The sequence below is a fragment of the Cygnus olor genome, chromosome 5, assembly GCF_009769625.2.
Source record: "Cygnus olor isolate bCygOlo1 chromosome 5, bCygOlo1.pri.v2, whole genome shotgun sequence".
Taxonomy (NCBI): domain Eukaryota; kingdom Metazoa; phylum Chordata; class Aves; order Anseriformes; family Anatidae; genus Cygnus; species Cygnus olor.
In genome coordinates this window covers 59,287,514-59,311,094 of record NC_049173.1, presented here as the reverse complement: position 1 = coordinate 59,311,094, position 23,581 = coordinate 59,287,514, and the positions used below count along the sequence as shown (strand labels likewise).

At 34.2% G+C, this 23,581-nt stretch overlaps 1 protein-coding gene across 1 annotated transcript in view; it reads left to right on the top strand.

Annotated features, from left to right (window-relative positions):
- Positions 1-23,581, top strand: part of CCDC73 (coiled-coil domain containing 73) — a 94,661-nt gene that overhangs the window by 45,413 nt on the left and 25,667 nt on the right. Inside the window, exons 5-10 of the mRNA XM_040558741.1 lie at positions 2,444-2,515; positions 5,809-5,880; positions 6,584-6,619; positions 8,260-8,334; positions 16,788-16,923; positions 19,547-19,626. Of these exons, the coding sequence (XP_040414675.1) occupies positions 2,444-2,515; positions 5,809-5,880; positions 6,584-6,619; positions 8,260-8,334; positions 16,788-16,923; positions 19,547-19,626 (471 nt within the window). The remainder of the gene's footprint in view (positions 1-2,443; positions 2,516-5,808; positions 5,881-6,583; positions 6,620-8,259; positions 8,335-16,787; positions 16,924-19,546; positions 19,627-23,581) is intronic.

The window sequence follows — 23,581 nt, the reverse complement described above, 5'->3', positions numbered from 1 at the left end:
ATTTTTATTAGTTTAGGAATAATTTATGTCACCCACTTTAAGGGTCGGGTTTTATGACCTTACACTTCTGTACAAAACTTTTTGCTAATTATGTTTAATTCTAATAATATTTGTAGTTTAGTGGCACAAATTGCTTAAGATATGTAAGAAGCTGTGAGTCAACCTATTTTGTTTTTATCACTCCAGGGAACTTAGAATGTATTATTATTAATTGCTTATAGATTATTATGGGAAAACAAAGTCATTGCAATGCTGAAGTACTGTTTGTTAAGGCAGAATAGAGACACCCTGTTATCTTTTCAATTCTTTTAATTTATTTTTTTACCATAAGGCATAAGAAATTTTTAGGTACCTTTTCCACCTATAACCTGTTAAGTACGTATCATAGAAACAAGAGCTAAAGAACTTCTCTGGTTCTCTGTGAACCAAATTTTAATTTAAAATGTATGTTCAATATTTTATATGTCACGCTGACATGAGTGTTGAGGCATGCTTTTAGGTCCAGCAGGTAACTCCTGAAATACTTAGGAGTAGCCTCCTATGGATAGAAGCGTGTGTTATTTCTGTCCACACATGTGCCTGTAAACTGCCTGGTAATCAAGGAAGTCAGTTTTGACCCTAAAACCTATAAAAGATGTCACTGTCAAAAACCTATGTTAAATCACCTTGGGACATATTTTGCCATTTTACTTCTATTGATAATACAGTGGGACTATGGATCAAATGTTACACTAAGTGAGAAAGGGTTGCAAAGTCTTCTTTAAAACACTCTTGCACGAATTGAAGCACTATAAATATCCTTGTACGTAAACCTCTCCTTTGTACAGGGTTTCAGAAAGAATTGCATTTTTTAGCTGCAGCATATGTCATTCTTTGCAGCCAAATATTTGTATTATCTGCTTCAGGATAGGAAGGAGGAAGAACTTTACTTTCTTTCTCTCATTGTTTCTGATTTTTTTTTTTTTTTTTTTACTTCATCTAGAGGTAGTTTGTTTTCTCAGTTTGTAATTTATGGTACATAACAGCAGTTAATGGTATTGCAATTCAACAGAGTTTTACTTAACAGGTATCAAGAGATTAATTTCTCCTTTTTTTTTTTTTAACCTTAATGTAGTCACTTGTTCAAGGAAAGGATCAGTGTGCAGAGAAAAGGCAGGAAATCGGCCTTCTGAAGCTCAGAGCAACACATTAGTGTAGCTCTTTAAGTCTTAAGTCCTTTAAAGATATTATTTTGGCTCTATATATAAACAGGACAGCAGTGAGTTGTCTATTGTTATATACATAAAGGGCCTAAGTACTGTTCTTGAGAGAGGTTGTGATTTATTTTTTTTTGAGGAGAATCTGTTGCTCTTCCTTTGAGCATTGCATTTGTAAAAGAAGGCCAGTGCTTGTATTTTTATTTAAAAATAATATAAAAAAAAAAAAAGACTTGCAAGGGAAGGTGATTCCTATTAGGAAAATCTGACTTTAATACCACAGTCCTTCAGGAAAGCAACCATAACTTGTTAGGAACTATGATTAACAACAGATGCATCTTATTTATTGTCACAGTAGCAGTTTTATTCTTGACAAGGTGCTTCTGTTGGCACAGGAGATGTAACACACCTTCCTAATTGTTACTAGTCCATCTTCTGGATTGTGAAGAAACTTTAAACTTTAATAATGTTCTTCTCAGACTTTCAGGTAGCTCGTCTTATCAAAAATGTGCTGTTTATCCATGACTTATCTTTAAATTTTTGCACTGATCTGATAAATCACCAGGCTTCTGGGCAGAAAACATCAGGATAAATATTTCACTTTCCATAATTACAATATAATAGCTGGCACAAACTTTCAGTTGTTGTGGGAGATGACAAAATAAATAATAATAAGTAAAGAGTCAGTGCTTTGAATGAAGTCATTGTGAAATCGTTAGTGTCCCAAAGATTCTGACTCATTACCGTGATTATCTGTGTCATTGATTAATAATTGATTCTTGATGCATTTATTGCAGCTTGCTGAATTTCTTTTCATCTCAATATCGTGACTTGATTGATCGGGATATTCAATTATTTTTCAACTGTGAAGTAAAGTCAAGTCTGTTTTATTGCCTTTGAGTCTGGTTTTGTTGTTAGATGCATAAGAGAATATGTATGAAGTGCGAACTGTTCCTGCCAACTGAGAGCTACAATCCTAGCTCCTAATGTTCTACTGTGCGTGTTAATCTATGTTGTTTATTCTGCAAGCTTTCTGACGGAAACAGCTGAGCTGTTAGATAGAATAGCAGATAGCCATCTGCCATTTTACCACATATACAGAACTGTTGTTTCCTTCTTGCTGTGCAGTGTATAGGCACATACTGTTTTGTGTAATGGACTGTAAAGAAAGAGTAAGAACACACAAGTTATGTTGGTGTCTGATGTGCAGGTAACTGTCTTAAATTTTCACTTTTTTTTTTAACTAGGAAACAGAGATAAATTATGAAGATCATATAAGTAAAATTGTTGTAGAGAAACAGGAACTTGAATGGCAGAAGGTAACTGTCTTACATGATTATAATATTTCAACTGCTGGGATTTGATTTTAAGATAATACTAATATGAATTGTAGATTGGTACAATTCCCTTTCTTAAGGCTATTGTCACTTCTAGTAGTAAAATGTGGTATATTATAATTTGTCTAGTCATTCTGTTGTTTTCATATAGATTTTGATTGTGCCCAATCTAAAAACCTGTTTAATGAATAATCCCATCATAATATTTGGCATGATTGGAAATCTTCAAATAAAAGGGATGTAAATATTAAATTAAATGTCCTATTACTTCAACATGAGGCATCTTGATACGTTAATGTGGGGGAAGCTACGTGGCAACATCTCTGTACTGTGATTGGCTTTGGCAAGTGCCAGTACCATTGCAGTTGTACAAACAGTTTCACTTGTAGTGTTTTGGGATAAGATTTACACACACACAGGAAAAAAAAAAGCTATTTTAAACCGTAACTTACAGGTTAGACATACTCAGAAGTGTTATGTCAGCTTTTAAATGCTCAGAATGTTCTCAGTAAAATGAATCTAACATTCTTTTTAGGGTTAGGGCTCCTGAGGTTATGCTTTAATAGGAAATCCATTCCTTTCTCTAATACAATCAAACCTATGACCCCTGTCACTAGGTCACAAGATAAAAGGCTTCACTCTATATATTTTACGATCACAGAAAAAACAATAACTTCAGCTCTATCCTTGATCTTGGGATATTTAACATCTTAGTAGTAAAGGAAGTCTATTTCGTCTTGGAGTTCATACTAACCATCTTAAATTAATAATCCTAACTATGTGCTTTTTTCGTGGAAGATATATATGTGCACAGAAACAGGAAACATTTTATATTTGGAGAAGCAACAGTGCTTTCAATTTGTAACCTTTCTTTGCTTTTCTTAACCTAGCATTGCAGTCCTTAATAATTTGGGTTCAAAAGGGATGATTTCCCTTCTTTCCAAGACCTTAATAACAATTCAATTTACCATTTATAAAAAGATGGAACTTTCAGTTAGATAAATTGTTTTTTTCCCCACACTTGGATTTTAATTTGCACGTGGCAAACCTAATGTAAGCAATGAGTCATAGATTTTTAGGAACTTCAGGTGAGCACATATGTAAAGTTCTGGAACTTCAAAAGAACAAAATATGCTTCTAATTCTGGAGATCCAGGAAGATGAAAATGCAGAAGTATGAAATGTAGCCTGAATGTGTGACCTCATGGTTTCTGAATGCAAAAATTACATTGATCTCAGTTGTAGTTCAGTAAGTAGACAGCTTCTCCTCTTGGCTTATAAAAAGTTCTTTGTTTTCCTTCAGGGATCCCTTTCTGCCAACCTTTTTGTTATTCAGTATATATTCTATTTTGTCTGAAATGTAGTGAACTAGCTTCAAATGAAGATGTGACTTAAGCCAAGTTTCTGATTTAAGACAAAGATTTGCCTTCTAATTGTAATATGTTTTGAGAATATTGTTGCTGCTGTTGAAAAATTCTACAGTAGAGAAAACAGTAAGTGGAGAACTTACTCTTAAATCTGGTAAGTATACTCAGTATACTATATGTAATATCGAAATATCAAAGGTGATTTTTTTCTTATACTTTTAACACCCTCTTCACCAAACATACATGCCATGTATGCAAAATATATCCCCAAACAGAATTTCTGAGAAAGTGATGTATAATCAATCATGTTACTTACTAAAAAACATAATCTAAGATTATTAAAATATATCACTTGAATATACGGTATATATTGAAGAGCTCAGTAATACTTTTATCTGGTTATCAATTATACAAGTTTGATGTAAAGGATGACTATTCTGTGAAACTAAACTTTTATTTACATAAATTATCTAATATTAGTTTGAATTACTATAAAGTAGTGTCACTTAATTTGGCAGTACCATGCTTATAAAATTTTATTTCTGTAGTGGGTAGGAATAATCTGCTGAGAATAGTTTAATTGATGGTAATCGGCTAACAATTCTGGATTTTGGGATACCTGGTATGCCCTTCACCCATTAGAGAACCTGTCTTTGAAAACAGTTCTAAGAGAGAACTTGGCTTATTCCTCAAGATTCATGTTTTTACATCTCTGAATATTCATTCATGTACTATGTCTTGTTGGTTGGAATTCAATGCAAATCAGAACTTTTTATAAATATCTTACAAGGAATTAATCTGTATGTACATTGGTATAAGTCCTTACCTTCACAGATTCTCTTCTTACTCAGATCAAAGGACAGAAGCTCTCACTTGCAGAATTTGAAAGTAATGCCTATTTGGTGGAGAAAGTATTAATTTAAGAATCATTTTGTCTGAAAAACTCAATTTCCTGGTTAAGGGAGAAGAAGAAATAGGCTTCTCATGTGTACAACAAATTATCATTTTAGTTTCTCACACATTTAACAGTCTGTATTTTGTTTTTGTACAGTTATTGCTTAATCATTATTTCCCACTTCACACAAAGACTTCATAGCTAAACATACATCTGCATTTTGAGATAGTTGCTCAAGGACAGAGTTTTTTTGGACTCCATTTACCTAATATTTCTTTAGTGCCCAGAATTTCAAAAAATTGATCTCACAAAGATATCTTCCATATTACTTCACCTCAACTATTTTTTTTCCTATCCTGAGTGTAGGAACATGATCTTTAAAGATCTTAAGTGCTGTCAACTTGCAGAGCATAGTATTAGTCTGAAATTATGATGTGAAGCAATAGCAAACTCAAAAATAATAGTATGACTTTAACTCATTTTCTTGTGTGCTTTTTTATGGGTGTGAGTAAAGCCAGGCAGCAGGATGATAAATGTCTTACACTATGATCATCTTCACTTAGTCTGTTCTGTCCTCCTTCAGCTCTTTGACGCAGTTTCAGTTAAATTTTAGTCATTTAACTAAAACAGAATAACAGATTGTATTTCTTTTAAATGGAGATGAAGATTAAAATCCTATTATAACTATCTGGAACTGTGTGAAGATACCGTCTTAATACGGCAGTGACTGTAGGATTTCTTAAGCAGCTTGATAGGATGGGTGTGAATTGCTTATAGCAGTCCCAGCAACAACACATTTGAATTCCAGAGGTGATAGTTGTTATCTGTTATGAACTAGAAGAGAAGCCCCTAGGTGATTACCAATTAATAAACGTCTTTTAATCTTCAGGTTTTGCTTTTAATCATTTATGTCTTTCTAAAATTATGTAACAAAGAACCTATTTTTTCCTTAAGATTGTATGTATGGTTTGCTGTAAGTGATACTTAAATGATACTGTTATTTCCTATGAGCAGGAAACTCTGCAGCATCAGACAGACATGTTACAGCAACAGAACAAAGAAGCTATGGCAGCTTTTAAAAAGCAGGTAGCACAATAAGGCTTTCCAATATGACACCAAGATTTCAGAATATGATGGCATAATAGCAAGTTATCAGTTCATATTATGATACTTTTGCATGTAAAATTATGGAATATATAGCTCAAAAAAAAAATAATCCAGACATACTACATTTGGCAGTTCTTCACAGTAAGCCACTCTTCCTGGGATTTTCTTTCGCAGAAAATCCTAGAGAAGCTTCTTCTAAATCTTTTCTGTTTGTTTGTTGTTCCATTCTCCTCCACCTTCAAAAATGGCATGTCTTTTGCAAATTGTTTCTTACCCCATGGAAAAAGATCTGCAATGTAACTTATCCAGTTCAACGTCTGAAAACATGTTTCAGTCTTTCAAATCAGGGTTGTTTTCATCCATAAATCAATAAATGAGTGTTGAAAAGTTGCAGAGAACAGTCATAAGGACTGAAACTGTTGCACATGGTGATGAATAATTTTATCACTAATGCTGTAATGTGCAATCATATCACACAAATAATAAGCAAGTCTTTTCTTTCCTGAAAAAATAATTTGTGATTCACAAGCTTACTGCTATTGTAGGACTATGCATATAGATATATATTTTAAAATTATGTATATTACCCTGCAAAGTATAACTATGTTGCCTCGTCAAGCTGCATGAATAAATCCTAACTGCTATATTGATTTGTTTCCACTTTTTATGCCACCGAATCAAGTTACAAGCAAGGATGTTTGCCATGGAAGAAGAAAAGGTACTGTATATTAGAATTTATTTTTCATCTGGTGAAGCACGTAAGCAAGTGATTATGTGATGTAATTTGTGAAACACGTTCTGGGTATAAATTATATTACAGTTCACTGTGGCTTTTACTAAAGCCATTTGTTTATAAAATATAAACTACGGTTACTTGTAAACCATTGTTATTCCTTCTTTATAACCTGTAGAACTTTAATTATTTAAGAATTTTTTTTAGATTTTAGATTTAGATTTTTTTAGATTTTAGATTTAGATTTTAGAATTTAGATTTTTTTAAGAAATCATTTAAAAATCTGCTTATGTTAACAATTGTTTGAAGAATAAATGTTCTTTGCTATCTCTATGTTGAAGTTATACAAAAAACTTTCTTTATTTTGAGGTCTTGGGGTACTGTCATAAGCTTTTTTTACATGCTAGTTAACCAAAAATAACTCTAACTGGTTTGGTAAAAACAGATTATAATAGGGTTTTTATTGGTTTACCTGGGGTGGTTTAAGATATTAAGACTGAATTTGTTTGTTTCTTTGTTTTTTTAACCACATGAGGCTTTTATACCAAACTGTGCGCCTGCCTCTTTGCTTGAATAAGGGATTTGCATTTGCTGTACTAATACAGGCCTCTAATAAAGGCCTCTTTCAAAAAGTCAAGCTGTTGAATGTCTATATATGGGCTCTTAATTAAGACTGGATGAGTATGCTATATATATTTCATAAGGACTTGCACAGAAAATTGTAAATAGATGAAATATGTTTGAAAATATATTAAAGTAAAATACGTTGGTTGCATTTATAGCATCTGGCTTAGCTATTGTCTTACATTTAAAGATTTTTCCTTGTTAAGACATGCTGCTTGTCTATGCCTACCATGTAATAGTCCCTGATGTGTATTTCCAGTGACAGCTACTGATTCAGAGTTGAATTATGTACTGATTTTTTTAAAAACTTTAAATACTTCCATTGAATCCAATGATGCTTTCAGTACTTCATACCAAAGTAACTGAAATAATAAACCTAGGTGTAATGGTTCAGGACAGAGTTTGAATACTAACAATAACTTTTGCCCAATTTACACTACATGTACCTTTAAAAAGTCATTCTTATTCATCAAGGTGGTTTCAGGAAATTGCACTGCCAGCACTGTTTGACACAAGTGGAACACCCAAGGATGGGTGAATGGATGTGATGTTTCTACAGGTGTACTCTGTTACCTAGATTACACTTTCCATTGTATTGATTGCTACCTGAGATTCTTACCTAATTCAATTGCATTTAAGTTCTTTAAATTGTTCATCTGTGTGCATGTAATTTTTTTGATCTTGCCTTTGTCAGGCTTCTCCCCAAGAACAGAAAAATCTAAAACTTATCGACTGGTCATAAGTGGTAAAAATATATTGTCACATCTTCACTCTTTTCTTTATAGCAATATGTACATGCATTCAGCTAAATGTTTGTGTGCGCGTGTGTGTATATATATATATATATAAAAACATTTAGTTGAATTTTACCTGTTTTTGCATTTGTAAATTGTTCTGTCATAGCAGAGTAGTATTATTTTCATAATATTCTTGTTGGTAAGATTCTATTGTAAATGCATTTATTCTGCCCAAATCCTGAAGCACAGATTTTGTTTTGAAAGGGAAAATACCAACTTGCTGTGGAAACAAAAGAAAAAGAAATTGATGGGCTGAAAGAAACACTTAAAACGTTACAGGTAAAATGTTATTTTTGTTAAATAAAGTTCCTTGGTATTCAAGTGTTGTTTTTGCATCACAATAACCTGACCAACTATTTTTAAGAGGGTCTTTATGGCAGCCTCTTTTCAACTTTCTAGTACCCTTACACACCACTTTCTAACACTGAGTTTCTGTTCTGGTCCTCAGCTTCAAGCCTAATTTCAGTTAACTTTCCAGCTAAAATTCTTTTCTTCCGTAAGAACTTTCTAACACCATTTGGATTTTTCAGTTTTTAATGTGATTTCCTTTTTCTTCTCGTGTCCATAGTCTTTCTTTGTGTCCTTCTCTGGAGCCTTTTCACCTGTCTGGAAACTCTGGTTTTGGATTCCTAAACAAAAAAAGTATTCACACTGGACCTCCAACTCACAAAGCTACCTGTCTTTTGTATTAGTTTCCCTGACTGTGTCACTGGGAGGTTTCTACATTTTTTTTTTCCACTTAATCCATGGCTTTACAATGTCTGTCAGTAGAAGTAAAATTCTGTCAGATAAACCCACAAGTTATTCTGGTGCTTCCTTCTGTTATTTCTGTTTTGTATTTTATTTTGTTATAAGGTTGTGTTTCGTATTGTAGCTCTATTTTTTTGGTTATTTGAAATAAAGCAAAACCTCTGGGTTATATTTTTCACGAAAGTTCATACCTCCTCCCCATCTCCCTCCTCAAAAAGCCTGAAACTTCTGAATTTGGAATTTGTAACAACTCAATTTAGGATATAGCTTTGATCGCTGCTGCTTTTCGTACATTATTTCACATTACCTCTTTATGATCAAAAAGGCTGATGTTGGTATAGTTTTATTTCTTTAATTTTTCCTTTAGATTCTTTAATTGGAATTAAAATGGAAAAGGTAAATCGCAAACATTAATTACAAATTCATAGATGGTAAGATAGATTTCAGTTGTCAACTTGGTTTATAAATCAGAGGCAAGTTGGATAAGTAAAGACTGCAGTACCAATTTGTGAATTTGGATGGGTGTGTGCCTTGCAAGGGGTGATAACACCACCTTTAGCATCTGGGCTTGTCAGCCAGTTGGCACTCCTACAAACAAGTCATCTTCAGTAGGTTGTTACCGCCATCAAGATGGAAGTGGTTTCATCATGAGAGAAGCTTAAGACCTTGAAGATGCTGTTGGTGCAGCCACATGGTATTATTTGTGGGTATGCAGAAACCCAGATTCAGTCTTAGGAAAAAAAAAGTTCATGTTTTCCACGGAATTATGGTATTTATGAAAATCAAAGATAAAAATCAAAATCTTGGATGTTTATGGCTGAATTATGTGGAGGTTTTAATGTGAACTTTCCTTTTCAAATTTACAAGTATTTTTTATAGTTTCCAGGAAAGTGAAATCCTAAATTTAGAACTTGACACTTATTCTGTTTGTAGGTAAACATAAAAAAGTAACTTTACACTTGCTAAGGGTTGCTCAGATTTCTGCATCTGAATGAATCTCCAAATTAGAGACATCTTTTTGATTTGTTTTGCATGTCGAATGGATAGTCTAGTTCTGCAGTATACTCTAAAGAAGAAATGATAATCCCAATCTGCCCAGTCTCAGATAGCATTTGGGCATGTGCTAGAAGCACTTCAATGAGAGCCTTGGTTATGAGAACTGAAGTGTTCCTTTAGTGAGTTGTAAATATATCCATTAAGTGATCTGGTAAGCATTGACAAATGAGATATAGTTGGAGAAAATCGGAAGTCAACTGTTGTCAAAGGAAGGTTTACCTCTTAAGATCCGGAGACATTATATTTATTTGCTTCCACTACAAGCATGGTGATTAAAATTGTTTTAGATATTTTAATCATAGAATAGAATCATTAAGGTTGGAAAAGACCTTCAAGACCATCTGGTCTAACCGTCCCCCTACTACCAATGTCACCCACTAAACCATGTCCCTAAGCACCACGTCCAACCTTTCCTTAAACACCCCAGGGGACAGTGATGCCACCAACTCCCTGGGCAACCCGTTCCAATGCCTGACTTCTCTTTCTGAGAAGAAGTGTCTCCTCATTTCCAACTTAAACCTCCCCTGGCACAACTTGAGGCCATTCCCTCTTGTCCTATCGCTAGTTACCTGTGAGAAGAGGCCGACCCCCAGCTCCCCACAATTTCCGTTCTGATAGTTGCAGCAACAAGGCCTCCCCTGAGCCGCGTCTTCTCCAGACAAATAACTCGAGCTCCCTCAGCTGTTCCTCATAAAACTTGTGTTCCAGGCCCACAACCAGCTTCGTAGCCCTTCTCTGGACATGCTCCAGGGCCTCCATGTCCTTCCAGTGAGGGGCCCAAAACTGAGCACAGTACTCAAGGTGCAGCCTAATACTCAAGGTGCGGCCTAGTTAAAAGAGAATTAGTGTTACTATAAATACCATGTTAATAACATTTGATGTTCTGCAGGATATTCACTACTTTATATTTTTTCTTTATTACAATGGGCATTAATTATTTTGCAATAAGTTTGGTTCTTATTAACAGTCTTTTATAATAGATCGAGTGTTCCATTGCTGCCTTCAAACCTTGATATAGCATAGATGAAGTAGAGCAGTGAAAGATTTCGCTGGCTTTTCTGTTTTCAGTTTTTCTTAGTAAAGTTTATCATTGTTTATTGTACAGTCGAGGGTACAGATCAAACATTTTTTGTAACAGTATAGTTCAGATCTAGAGAATTCTGCTGTGGCTTGAGGAAGTGGGAGGCCACAATGAACCAGTGGACCCAGAGAAACTGTTTGGAAATCAGGCTAAAATATGACTGAGCGGTTTTCAATTAAGTTCTGTAGTCCTTTATCTAAACAGTCAGAATACTACCTTAAAAATGATTGCTCTCTAGACTTAGGGCTTTTTGTTTTTTTTTTTTAGAAATACTTGCTATGTAGGATTTACACATACTGAATTCGTTGATGCTTCCCTAATTATTTACAAGTCAATGTCTTAGGACGTTAAAGGAAAAATTAAAATAGCCACAGCTTTAGTCTCAAGTATTATAAAAATCAAAATTCTATTGTTGGTGGTGTATGAAAAGAAGTGTTAATGACTTCAAATGTCAGCTTTTGTTATTAAAGCATGCAAGATGGGTACAATATATCTTTGTATACCACCATTGGACTATCTACTTTTTTTTCCCCAGCACGGGATAAACTTTATTCCTAAGTCTGTTTTCTTGTCTGTTTATTTCAAAGGGTTAAGTTTATAGAATGTAGTCCCTTTAAATATTATGATACATGACAGTGAACACAGGTATTTATGTATTTTTCAAAATTCCTGTAGCTGCAAAATGCTGTAAAGCATTTTTTTTAGAACATAAAGATGATGTTAAGTGACTCTTACAGTAAAATAGTGTAACCATTCGTTTGAAAACAGTGTTACTATATTGGATTGGAATAAGTGCAATTAAATCTTAGGTATAAGAATATTTAAATATCTGCAGTTTGTCTTCAGGAAAAAAAAAGGTAACTGCAGTTCAATTGATAGCTCTTTTTCATTTTACAGATTTCAAAATACACTTTACAAAAGAAACTGAATGAAATGGTAAGAAATTAATAAAAGTAACAGTAAGCTTTTATGAAAAGAGAATGTCAGTTTATATAATGTCAATCCCAGCTATCCCTAATACTTAAATGATGGATGGATAACTATAAGTAATCGAGAGGTGATATCACCTTTGAATCTGAAAAAGTTTTCTCTCTAAAGTAACGTTCTCAGTTTCTTATGTTGCTGTTTAAATCATTTGGATTTTTTCTCCATCAATAAAAATAATTGGCTCTTGTTACAGAACGGAGTGAAAATTATTTTTTCATGGTCTGATATGAAAAATGTAATTATAGTACCCATATACTTGTAGGATCTAGCATATTCATCCCAAAGTAGTAGTAGAGGATTCTGGACAGCTTTTTGCTTTTGTTTTGTTGTTTGAGAAAAACTGATCATGGATTTTCTCACTCTTTCACCACTCTTTTCAGAATTACTTCTCAACATCAGTTCCCCTGACCAGTTTAGATTTCATCCAGTCCAGCTTACTCCCTTTGACACAGAGAATAAATTTGTATGGAGTGACAGCTTAGTCGCTCTGAACCCTGTTGTCTGTTTTGGGAAGTGAAAGAATGAGCTGCAGAAACATTGCTAAGCTTGATTGAATAAATGCTGTGAAAATTCTGCTGCTGCTCAACTGGAAAGAATAAAGATAATATTGTCAGACCATTATAAACTGTGATCTTAATTAAGAAGCTCAAAAAACTAGGGTCCAGTTTAGCTTTAAGTACCATGACATTTGTACTGAAAGTCATCTTCAACGCTACAGTGGTTTTACACAAAATATGGTGAAATTGAATAATGTGCCCTCTGACCTGGGAGATAAGGCTACAAGTTAAAGATCAAAGGCAACATAAAATGTGTTTTTGTCTTACTTCACTTTTAACTTACATTTATTCTTAAAATGCATCTGATCTAAAAGGGTGCTTAAAATATACAAAATTATTGAACTTATATTTAGATCATTTCACATACTACCTTTCGTTAATAATCTGCAAGTTCAGTCTTCCATATGAATGAGAGTGTTTAAGCAGCACAGTTCCATTTCTAGCTTGAAGAAAAGGTGCTATGATTTAAATAAATATCTTCCATTTGTATATTTATAATATTTTGTCAACAAATGATTATTTGAATATTTGAAAACATTGGGGTACTGTGCCCTTGATACAGAGTGTGGTTATTGAAAATGCTGTTGAGTTTGGGACTAAATATTAGAAGTCCTCTTTTGCATGTAGTACCAAATGTAACATGTATGGCCTGGCCATACATGTAGAAGATGTAGAAACAAAAACAAGCAAAAAAACCACACAAGTTAAGTAGAAACATTCTTTCCTACAACCATATGCAGTAGCGGGCTAATAAAGTTTTAGACTGGGTCAGTTTGTGTTGACTGGGTCATGATGTGTTTAAGGGAACAAAAGACCATGTAGAGTCTTAGTTATCACAAATGGCAAGATATTCTGAAGCAGAATGGATTTCTGAGACCTATTTACATATAAATTTGAAGTTTGTTAGATATTTAGTTTATATCTGGAACCTTAGAAATTCTGCCAATTAGTAAAGTAGCTTTTGTATGTGTTGGGAATTGATGTACCACTTAATATCAGTTTTGTTCCTTTCACTTCTGTTCTTTTAATCTAAAACTTTCAAGGTCTATATATTGCATATTATTTTAGCATGCTATCCAGTTAAAGTTATGTGAAAACTATAGTGCTGATATCGTGTATATGATGACATGCTAGAATTTTGAAATAGCAGAATTTTGTTTCTCCTCTATATAGCCTTTCAACATAAAACAAAGAATTTTTCTTCCATCTTTTTTGTTTGTTTGTTTATGCAATAACAGTACTGATTATTGTGTGCGGTATAGTTGCTTTGTACCTCACTGCATACGGATACAGTCATGAGGCTGCAGGGTTATTCTGTCAGACAACTAGCTTTGTTGTAATCAACTTGATTGTGGCTTCTGTATTGCATTCTTTTCTTGCTGCTGAAATAAAGGAGTATCTAGAGGAAAATGGTCTTGGGTCAGGTCTTTGTTCCTTCCTTCACTACCTTCCTCACAGGTGATAAATTGTAGGATGCTAAAACTCTGAGAGTGTAGAATAAAAGTGGATGTAGAGTAGAAAAATAAGTAAACTTTTCATCTATTCATGCCTTCCCTTTTTAAATTGCACTGGCTGATCCTGGGTATGTCTGAGAAAGTATTTAGAGTTACTTCTCAGCTGAACTTTTACTTGTAGTGCCTAATCCTTAAACATACATCATGGTGCTAAAATGTAAAAGGCGAGCGAGACTAAGGCTAGTGTTGGCTGGGTCAAAGACCAAAGGGGGAGATGTCACTGTTTATAAGGTGTCACTTGACAGCGACACTCACTGTGTCAATATCGATGAGTAAAGTAGATGGGATGAATACTTCTGTGAATGACCGGTAATTAATCTAGTTTCACTTGCTGACTATATTGGTAAATGAAATCTTTGAGAGACCATTTAGCGAAGCTGAATTCAAGCGATATGAAATGGCCTAGGTTCATTAAACTCTACTACTCTTCAAAAGAGGGAAGCTGCATCCAAATAACCCAGATTGTTCTCAGTAGGCAGTCTCCTGAACTGTGCCCAGGCCCTGTTTGAGTGCTCTGGCTTAGGCCAAATATGTCAGGGATCTCCTAACAACCCAGCAGTATAGGCATTTCCTGAGATTTTCCCTGCCACCACTTAGTTCTCTAATATAGAGGTAGTTACCAAACAAAAAATGTGTCCTTGTAAAACAGGATATAACATTCTTATCCTGGATTATTAAGAACAACCCAACTTTTAAAATGGCATTTATTTCCTTTCCAAATATTTTAGAAATTTGCCTGTAATTACACTGTGTTGTCTAAAAATAGTGAGAAAGGAGTAGTACAGTATAAACTGAAAATAATGACTTTAAGTAGAAAAATGGTGGGAACTAGAGAACTAGTGTGGAAACACTTTTCCTGTTTTGAAGATTTAGAGTTGGTAGCCCTCTGCATAATTTTCACATGATCTTGCCTGTAGTCTTTGTTCCATAACAACCCCTTTGTTCCTCTGACACTTTCACCTCCCAATTACCACCTTTTGATTCGCTGAGTAACTCTGACTAGTGACTCAATTTCCAGAATATTTTTGAGATATGAGCAATTCCCTCTTTGTCTTCCTTCTGTCACCTACCTGACCCTGAGCTATTTCTCTGGTCTAGTTCCACCAAGAAATGATTGTGCCTCAACAAGCCATATGGCCACAATCAGTTCCACTCCCCATCCCAGCTTATCTTTATTACTGGTGGAAGGCAGGGCAATAATTTCTGTTCATGCAGTATCAGACGTTAGGAAGGAGAACCGAGATTCTGTGGGTCTTGCTCCAACACCAGGGTCAGACCCTCCCTATCCTGTGGAGTCTCTTGGTGTTTCTTTATTGTCTTCTATGGAAGAATGTTTTAAGGCCTTTTCATTGTGAGCAGAAGATCCACATATCCAGGGAAAGATGTCAGAAGGCAAACCAAACTGCTTTTATTTTCCTGTGCGCTAAGGATGGAGAGCAGCTTGCCATCAATTATGTTTATACAAGTGGTAAACTCTTAATAGAACTCTTTTGAGGATATAGCAAGCCAATTCCTTTTCTCATTGGAAAGAGCCTTGGGAAATAAGAAAGCATATTTCTACCTTTTCTAATGGGGAGAAAGGAGTAATGCTGTCCTGCTGACCTAAGAAAGATTAAGAAAGAAATTGTGACAACACCAAGAAAAAAAATAAAAACAAAAGGCAAAAACTCAAATCTAGCCACAAGCTGTTCAAGTCTCATGTTAGTGATGCTCCCTTATTTATCAGTCTCTTAGAATAAATACGCCTGAATTATTATCAGGAAAAACAAATATAGATTTTCCTTTATTGTATAAAGCCCACATTCTCATTTTAGTGAAGAACATTTTTTTATTTTTATTTTTTAAAGCTTACTTTTCATTAGGAAAAAGAGAAAGTACATGAAAATTCACAGCCTAAATTCCTTGCAGTGATTCTGTAAGTGGTGGTGTTTCTTTACCAGTGCTTCCATTATGACTTTCCATTTGCTGTAGTGTGTTTAATTTCATACCTTATAAAACATGAGAAATTTGTATTGTATATCCTGTTTTGCTAGCCTTATGTTGGTCATTTCTTTTGATTACTATCAGCTTTTATTATCCTCTGATGCTTGGACATGTATTGCATTTGTTACTGTATGGGAAGGGAGCCTTACAGAAGCCAAACAGCTTGGGCCGGATTCATCCTTGTGTAACTTGAATTTACACAAAAGAATGAATTTGGCCCAATTCATTTTAGTTGCTCTACTATATTTTAGAAATAGACTAGATGTCTAAATAGGTATATTTTAAGAGAAAGTAATTTAACCTACTTTCCTTTCAGAGAAAATGAATTGAAAAATTGTCTAAATAGTACCTACAAAGCTATTAAGAAAAATACTATACAAAAATACTAAAATATTAAAGAGGAACACAAAAAAAACTGTATATGAAAGGATAAAAAAAAAAAAGGTGGTGTATGCCACTGAATATAGGTTCATGGGAATATATACTTTCAACAAAGGAAAACTTGAGAACAGGATTTGAAAGCAGTTAATTGAGTTCTGCATGCATTTACTTGAAAGTTCTCCCAAATCTAAGGGACTGCATGTGAAAATAAATTGAAGTGCCTGTTTGATAAGCTAACACACAGGTGAAGGTTTTTGGAATGAGGTGTTATCTGGAGGTGGGAACTGATTGTCAGATATGAAATAGATAACTAAGCTATTCTGAAAATGATTTTGCATTTATGCCATTATGTTAAGCATTTGGAGAGTTGATTTATACATGCTATGGGCACCATTAAGCAGTGGCTTCATTTGTTTCCAACAGGATCAGAAATTACAGTTGCACTTAACAGCAAGAGAGGAGCATCATAAGAAACTGAATGAAGTTGAGAGGTGTTATGCCACTATTGTATGTCAGTTTGGCATTGTTAAAGGTGTTCACGGACAATTAGAACACAGTGGTACGTATGGCTTAAATGTCCTCCAGCATTTATTTTTTGCTTTATTTTTGGCCAGACTGAGTTTGAGATGTGTGACAGAACTCAAAAAATAGTAGCTGCCATGTGTCAAGTATCAAATATACCGGCTGACAATTACTGCATCTCAGTAGCTTCTTCAGCATTTCTTTGTGTGACAGTGCCAGGTTAAGCAGCACAGCCCCTGTACCTATTCTGCTCTTTGCTGTTATACCACTACAGCTGTGTGTGTGACCATACGGTAAACTATGCTGAGGAAAAGATTTGTGTTCAAAAACAAGCCAGTAGCAGACTCAGCCCTTCAAAAAAAATGTATGTATATATGCTTAATTTGGATCACCTTCCTCTTGCCATTAAGCAGACATCCACATAAACAGTGGTACCAGCTCAAATGAGGGGATGAAAGTAAAGGAATTAGCAGATAACGAAAAATGAATGTCATTTGAACTAGCTTTAATGTTGGGAAATGGACAGAAAACATTAATGAATTATAATATTTTGCTGGTTTTATACAGAAATTTAAAATCTTAAAACTACTTCAGTAAATAGAGTGGATGAATAACTTCATAGAGTTATTGTTACCTAGATCCTGACTATGCGACTATTCAGGCTTTATAAAATCAGTACCTTAAAACCTCTAATGTATTAAACAACAAAATTATTTGTGAATCTATTAATACAAAAATAGCGTTCCACATACCCTTTTTTAATATAACTATATATATATTTCATCTGTAAAATAATAAAGCTGATATGCGAAGTATTAAAAAAACAATAATTTAAATGAAGTTTGGTACCTGTTAATTTGAGAGACACATCCTAGTTTTGCATAACAAAGTAATTCACTGCAATGTCTGCATGAGAATTTTTGTAGGACTAACTTGTGCATATTGTTTTGTGTGCCTTCAGTTTATCCTTTGATTACGAACAATAATTCCTTTTGTAAAGAAAACGAATACTAGATGTATAACTTACAAGCTCCAGTATTTATATTTATTTTTTATTTTTTGCATGAAGCCAGCTAGTTCTTCAGATCTCATCTGAATAAATTGCTAACACATTATCAAAATTTTTGGGACATTATTTGCCCAAAATATTTTTAGTATTTTGGGGTTTTCTCTATTTATGTGAAATTGTGGTATTTTAGTACCTCAGATTACTTTTTGTACCCCTTTCTTGAAAGTAGGTTAGTATTTGATATTCAAAATGAATGAAGAGAAAACATTACTGTATTTTCATTGTATTTACGTTAGTCAGGGCTTTTCTACCATGTCAGATACAAAAAAGTCTTTTTGCAATTTCATGGAAACATAACACTCAGTATTTTTTTTTTTAACTATATATAAAACGTTTTGCCATGTTTCTACTTATAGTCATTAGTAATTGCCAAAGGAACCCCTGGAAAAGATTAAATCTAAATTATTAACTGCTTCTGTTCAAGAAGCCAATCTATTCACCAGTTTAACTCCAGTGTGTCTTTTACTGCAGTGAGAATTCAATTTGCATTGCAGTATGTAAGACCTGAAATAGGTAACTTGTAAATTCTGAGCAAGAAACTGCAGGCAGTGGAAAAGTTGTGCAGAAAGGGTATGAGACATTTTTATGCAAATTGTTTAAATTTATGAACAGTTGTTCTTTATCTGCTGTATTAGAACAGTGTGTAGGGAAACAAGAAAGTAAAAACTGATGCTATAGTGCTTCTATAGGGAAAATGCAACAATGCATAATAAATCTAAAACTTTGTGTTACTAGTGACCCATTATTAGCACTTTAAAGATAGAGGGTGAACATATGGGTCTCGTTGAAAACTTTACCAATTTTTGCCTGATTTTTTTTCTAAATTTTACCAGAAGACGTTTATTACATTCTTTAAGTATTTTCATTTGCTAAGCACATCTTTAACAGATGGAAAGAACTTTCTGGGTCTGGAGTTCTGGAGTTCCTGCATACAAAGAGGAGTCAGGAAACTGAAAAGGCTGAAGAAAAAGCTGAGGGGATCAAAATACTTAGGCTGAATGAAAGTGACTGAAAAAGTACAGGAATGGTGGTGAACATCTTCAGTTTTTCATTGTGATATCTTGTGATTCCGTTCCCTTTCAAAGGAGACAGAGGATATTCTTAGGCTTGTCCTCTCCATTATCCTGTTTGTGGTCTTCCGTGTTCTATATGAACTTAACTCTGTACATTTAACTCAAGTATTTGAGTGTTCGGTGGTTCATTATGTTCTATGTTTCCCTGAAAATAATTGACTTAGCTTTGTTTTTAAAAATAGGATTTTACAGGTAATTTTCTGATAAGATTGAAAGTTGATGGAGAAGTCACCCAAATGGGTGACACTGAATGGCACTAGAAATGAAATGACAAAATCAACAAACAAAATTCTGAACTTGTTTTTTGAGGTATAGAACAACTGATACTAGCTGCTGTAATCCTTTTATGTAGTATCGTAATATATGGAAAGAGTAGTTGAGTCATATTTTCAGCCTTAGCTTCTGTTCCAAAAACCTTGACTATTTTAGACATTAAAAATACATATATTGCAGATATAAATCAAATAGCTCTTTAAATGCAGAAGTATATATTAACATGTTTCATCTGTTGTTTAAAGTACAGGAAGCGATACAGCTCAATAAGAAACTAACATCAGTGAATAAAAAACAAGAGACTGAAATAAGTAATCTGAAGGAAGTAAGTATAGTATGTATTTCTAAATGTGTAGGTGGGCTTCTTTTGGACTTGTTCAAGCTGCTGTAGTGCTAATGGAAATAGTATATGAGTAACATGCAACTGTTCTTCATTCTATGGCTAATGGTTGAATTTGTCTTAGATTCCCATCTTATACACAGATGCCTCAGATGACTGCCAATTAAATGTTGAGCAGCTCTGAATAGTTTCTGTAACTTGGGAATTTTTGTTTACCTCTATTGTATCCTACTCATTTCTTTTTAATTATCATCAACCTATCTTTTTCCTGTGCTGTACTGCCATTGCATTTTTCATCTGGTAGGGAAAGGTAACAGCGATGTTTTCAGTGTAGTCAAACACAACATGAGTAGGAAGAAGGTTACTTATGCCACAGAAGCAAGCTGATAGCTTGAACATAGAATAAATTACATTCATTTCTCAATCTCTGTCAGAAATGAGAGAATTTTAATATAGGGCAACTGAGACCGTCAATTATAGTGATGTTATGGTCAAAATTTGCCTGGCCATTAAGCTCTTTTCTGCCTCTCTTCTACTAAGAAACTAGTATTTGCCAGGTACGTTTTCAGTTGCACTCTCTTGGACCTATATAATAGGGGTAAGGATAAAGTTCTCTTTCCTTTAAGCTGTTTCTTAGGTGCTGACAGGAGAAGAGGCAAAGGGACCCTCTGAAGACAAAATTGTTCTGTAAACTCAGTATCTTCCCGTACCTCATCTTTTTCATATCTCTCTTTCTTTCCAGTCTGCTATTTTCTCTCCCTTTGATTCTGTGAGGATGTTAGGGAGGGAGTAAATGCATGATTACTTGCAGCTTCTTGGCCTTCTACGTAGCTCCATTTCCATTTGTTTCATTCCTGCCTTCTCAAGCACTTAATACTGATATTTACTACATGAAGATATTTTAGTCACAAATCATAAATTGAACCTAGATATCATACAGGTTTTTAAAAAGGAATTGTAACTCTCATGTGAAGAACAGGAACATTCATCTAAAATGAAGCATACCTTTATTGTATTATATTGCAAATATCAACATTCAAGGAGTCTAAAAACTCTTAAGCATCACAGTCAATTAGATTTGTTGCTTTTGGTTAAGAATCAACAATTCATTGCATAGAATTCTCCTGAGAGTAAGTAATTTGAGAGGAAAGAAAAGAAAAAAATGTTTAAGAAAATTTTTACATAATAAATTTTATGAGTAACAGAGGTGTGCGAGATAAACTGATAATATTTTGTGTACTCCAGTAATCAAATGTATTTCTTGATCCATTTTTTTCAGTTGTACTATTGGCTCTTAAGGTCATGGGTGATAAATTTTAAATAAAGTACTGCTAGATAAGCAGTGGAAGGGGCCAGCTGAAACTTAATCTGGCTTCCGTCATTCACCAGGAAATGCCTTTATCCTGGCTATTTCTGAATTTCTTACTGGACATTTAGTATCTGACCATCCTGTTGTGAATATGAGTGGAAACCTGAACTGGAATTTAATTGCTTAGCCTTCCAATACTCATGTAGTGCTGTGGCACTTTTTGGGAAGGACTTGCTGTCTGAACAAAAAGTGAAGGCTTGTTTAGTTGTAATTACAGTTTTGTAGATGAAAATTCTATGTAGTAGAATGACAGGTATTTTTCCTTGAAAGGCAGAATATCTGTGAAAATACAATTTAAAATTAATAATATTGTAAAAAAAAAAAAGTCAATTTTTCAGTACTTCCTATTTCAGCAGTTTATAAATTTCAGCTCATAAAACACTTTTAGAAAGTGAAGTAGTGGCATAGTGTATTCTTGACCTATATCTGTAATGGCACTGTATAGTTCAGCACAACTTCCACTTGTGAAGGGCTGTGGGCTCTGTCGTTTGGGTCAGTCAGTAAGTGAAGAGAAAGGAAATGCTTGGACCCACCAAGAATTGCCCTGAGCTAGTTTCATTTCATTGCAGTTCCCTTTCCCTTAGCCTTACCATTGCAGTAGTGATCTTAAAGCAGTAAGATGTTTTCTCTTGTTGGGGAATGTATCTTGTAGAGCTGAGGGGACCTACAAGAGTTATAAAGCAATGAGAAAACTTTGATATTTACTAGGCTACTAGGGATATCTACTAGGGATTACTAGGCTATCTTCACTTGCTACAAAGCTGAAAGTTGTTGTCATATCTGCAGCACAAGTTGTGACGTCTTATACAACTGGTTTTATCTGCCTTGGCGACTTGACCGACCTCTAATAAATCTAAAAACTTGTGAGCTGTTAGCTCTTACCACAGCCGTTACTTTAACTTGGACTAGGATGATCTTTCACATTTCTTCTTAATGGGAATATGAAATTAGTAAATTCCACATTTATGAAAAAAGGTAAACTAATCTCCAATTTTAATAAAATTACATGTATATGATGGGGGTATTAAGTACAACTGTAAAACCTGATTTACATTGAGGTCCATTCTGCAAATGTTTAGGCTTCTGGAATTTGTGGAAATAAATATTTGGAGAGGTGGTAGTTTGCTCTTGACATTGTCTGCTTACTAGTCCAGTTCTGATATCTTGGCTTAATTTCCTTTTTAGGAAACACTTGTGTTTTTATAATTTGAACACTTAGATATTCAACATGGTTGGATTTTTTTTCAAGCACTTTGAAAGTGCTTGCAAGAAAATTGGTAGAATGAAACAAACCTTTAAAAAACAGCTATGCTGCTCAAGGCCTGAGAGATTACCAAGGTTGCACTGATCTTGGAAGAGAGCAAAAAGATGTGCTTGTTATGTTGGATAAACTTTCAGTTTGCATAAGCTATTGGCACTGTCTTGGAAGCAGTTACATCTGTCTTGGAAGCAGTTACACCTGCCCATGATGGCTCTTTTTCCAGTCCTGTACTACCACTTCATGCTGGCATATGTGATTGTATGGCCCTGAGAAAGAGTAGAATTAATTTTTTAGTAAAATTTAGTTTTCATCAATACAAAAAGGGAGTAACTTTTAGCTTAGACCAATTAGCAAAAGGAAAGCAAAATGTATTTAAGGAACAGGGCTGTTTCTTTTGTGTGACTTTTGACTTCTGTTGCTGGCTTAAATTGTTTCTGAAACCACATCCCTGAGTGTTGGCTGCTAGCAACACATCAAAGGAATAGGTTTATAGCCTTATTGTCCTTTCCTAACTGATAAAATTATTTTCCAGATTTAATTTCTATGGTTCTGAATTCTACTAGTGATCTTATTAATGGCAGAAAGCTATTAGAAAAAGAAGCAAAAAAATCTGACTGATTTTTTATAATTTCAGAGTACAAGAAAATATATGTATGTATTAAAATTATTTTGTATTATTTTTACAGTTATGTAGCTTGTGCTTTCATTCATGGTAAACTTTCTCATTACTCTTGGTAATCTTGTTTGTGTTGGTTCTTTTTGTATGTTGTTTTCTGTCCACAGCGTTGGTAGATTTGCAGATGTGGGTTTGATTCCAGATGGATTTATACACATCCACCTGCTACATACACAGAAGAAAATCTAGTTATCTTTTTCTTTTTTACTTCCTTTTTTACTTCAAGTGCATAATTTACTTAGTATGGCTTGTTCTTTTCCCCAACAAAATAAATAGTGAGACACTTCTGTACACAATATACTCTGAATTTGGCGAAACGTACATGAGATCCATGGCAGGATTTTGCACCTGCTTGTGTAGCACACAACCTATGTACCAATAAACTAATTCTCTGTAAAAGACTAGTGCAGTGCACCTTTTCACATTTACAGAGTGAAAAACTGCTCACACCACCTTCTGCTTCTTAAATGCAAGATTTCTGCTTGCATATTTTATTAGAGCCTTCTAGTAAAAATAGTACAACTAAAAGATGTTTTCATTGCAAAGATGGTTCTTCCTAGATTACAGAATATCACATTTCTAAAGCATTGTTGTCTTTGAGTTTTATAATTGATACTGCAATTACACTTAGTCC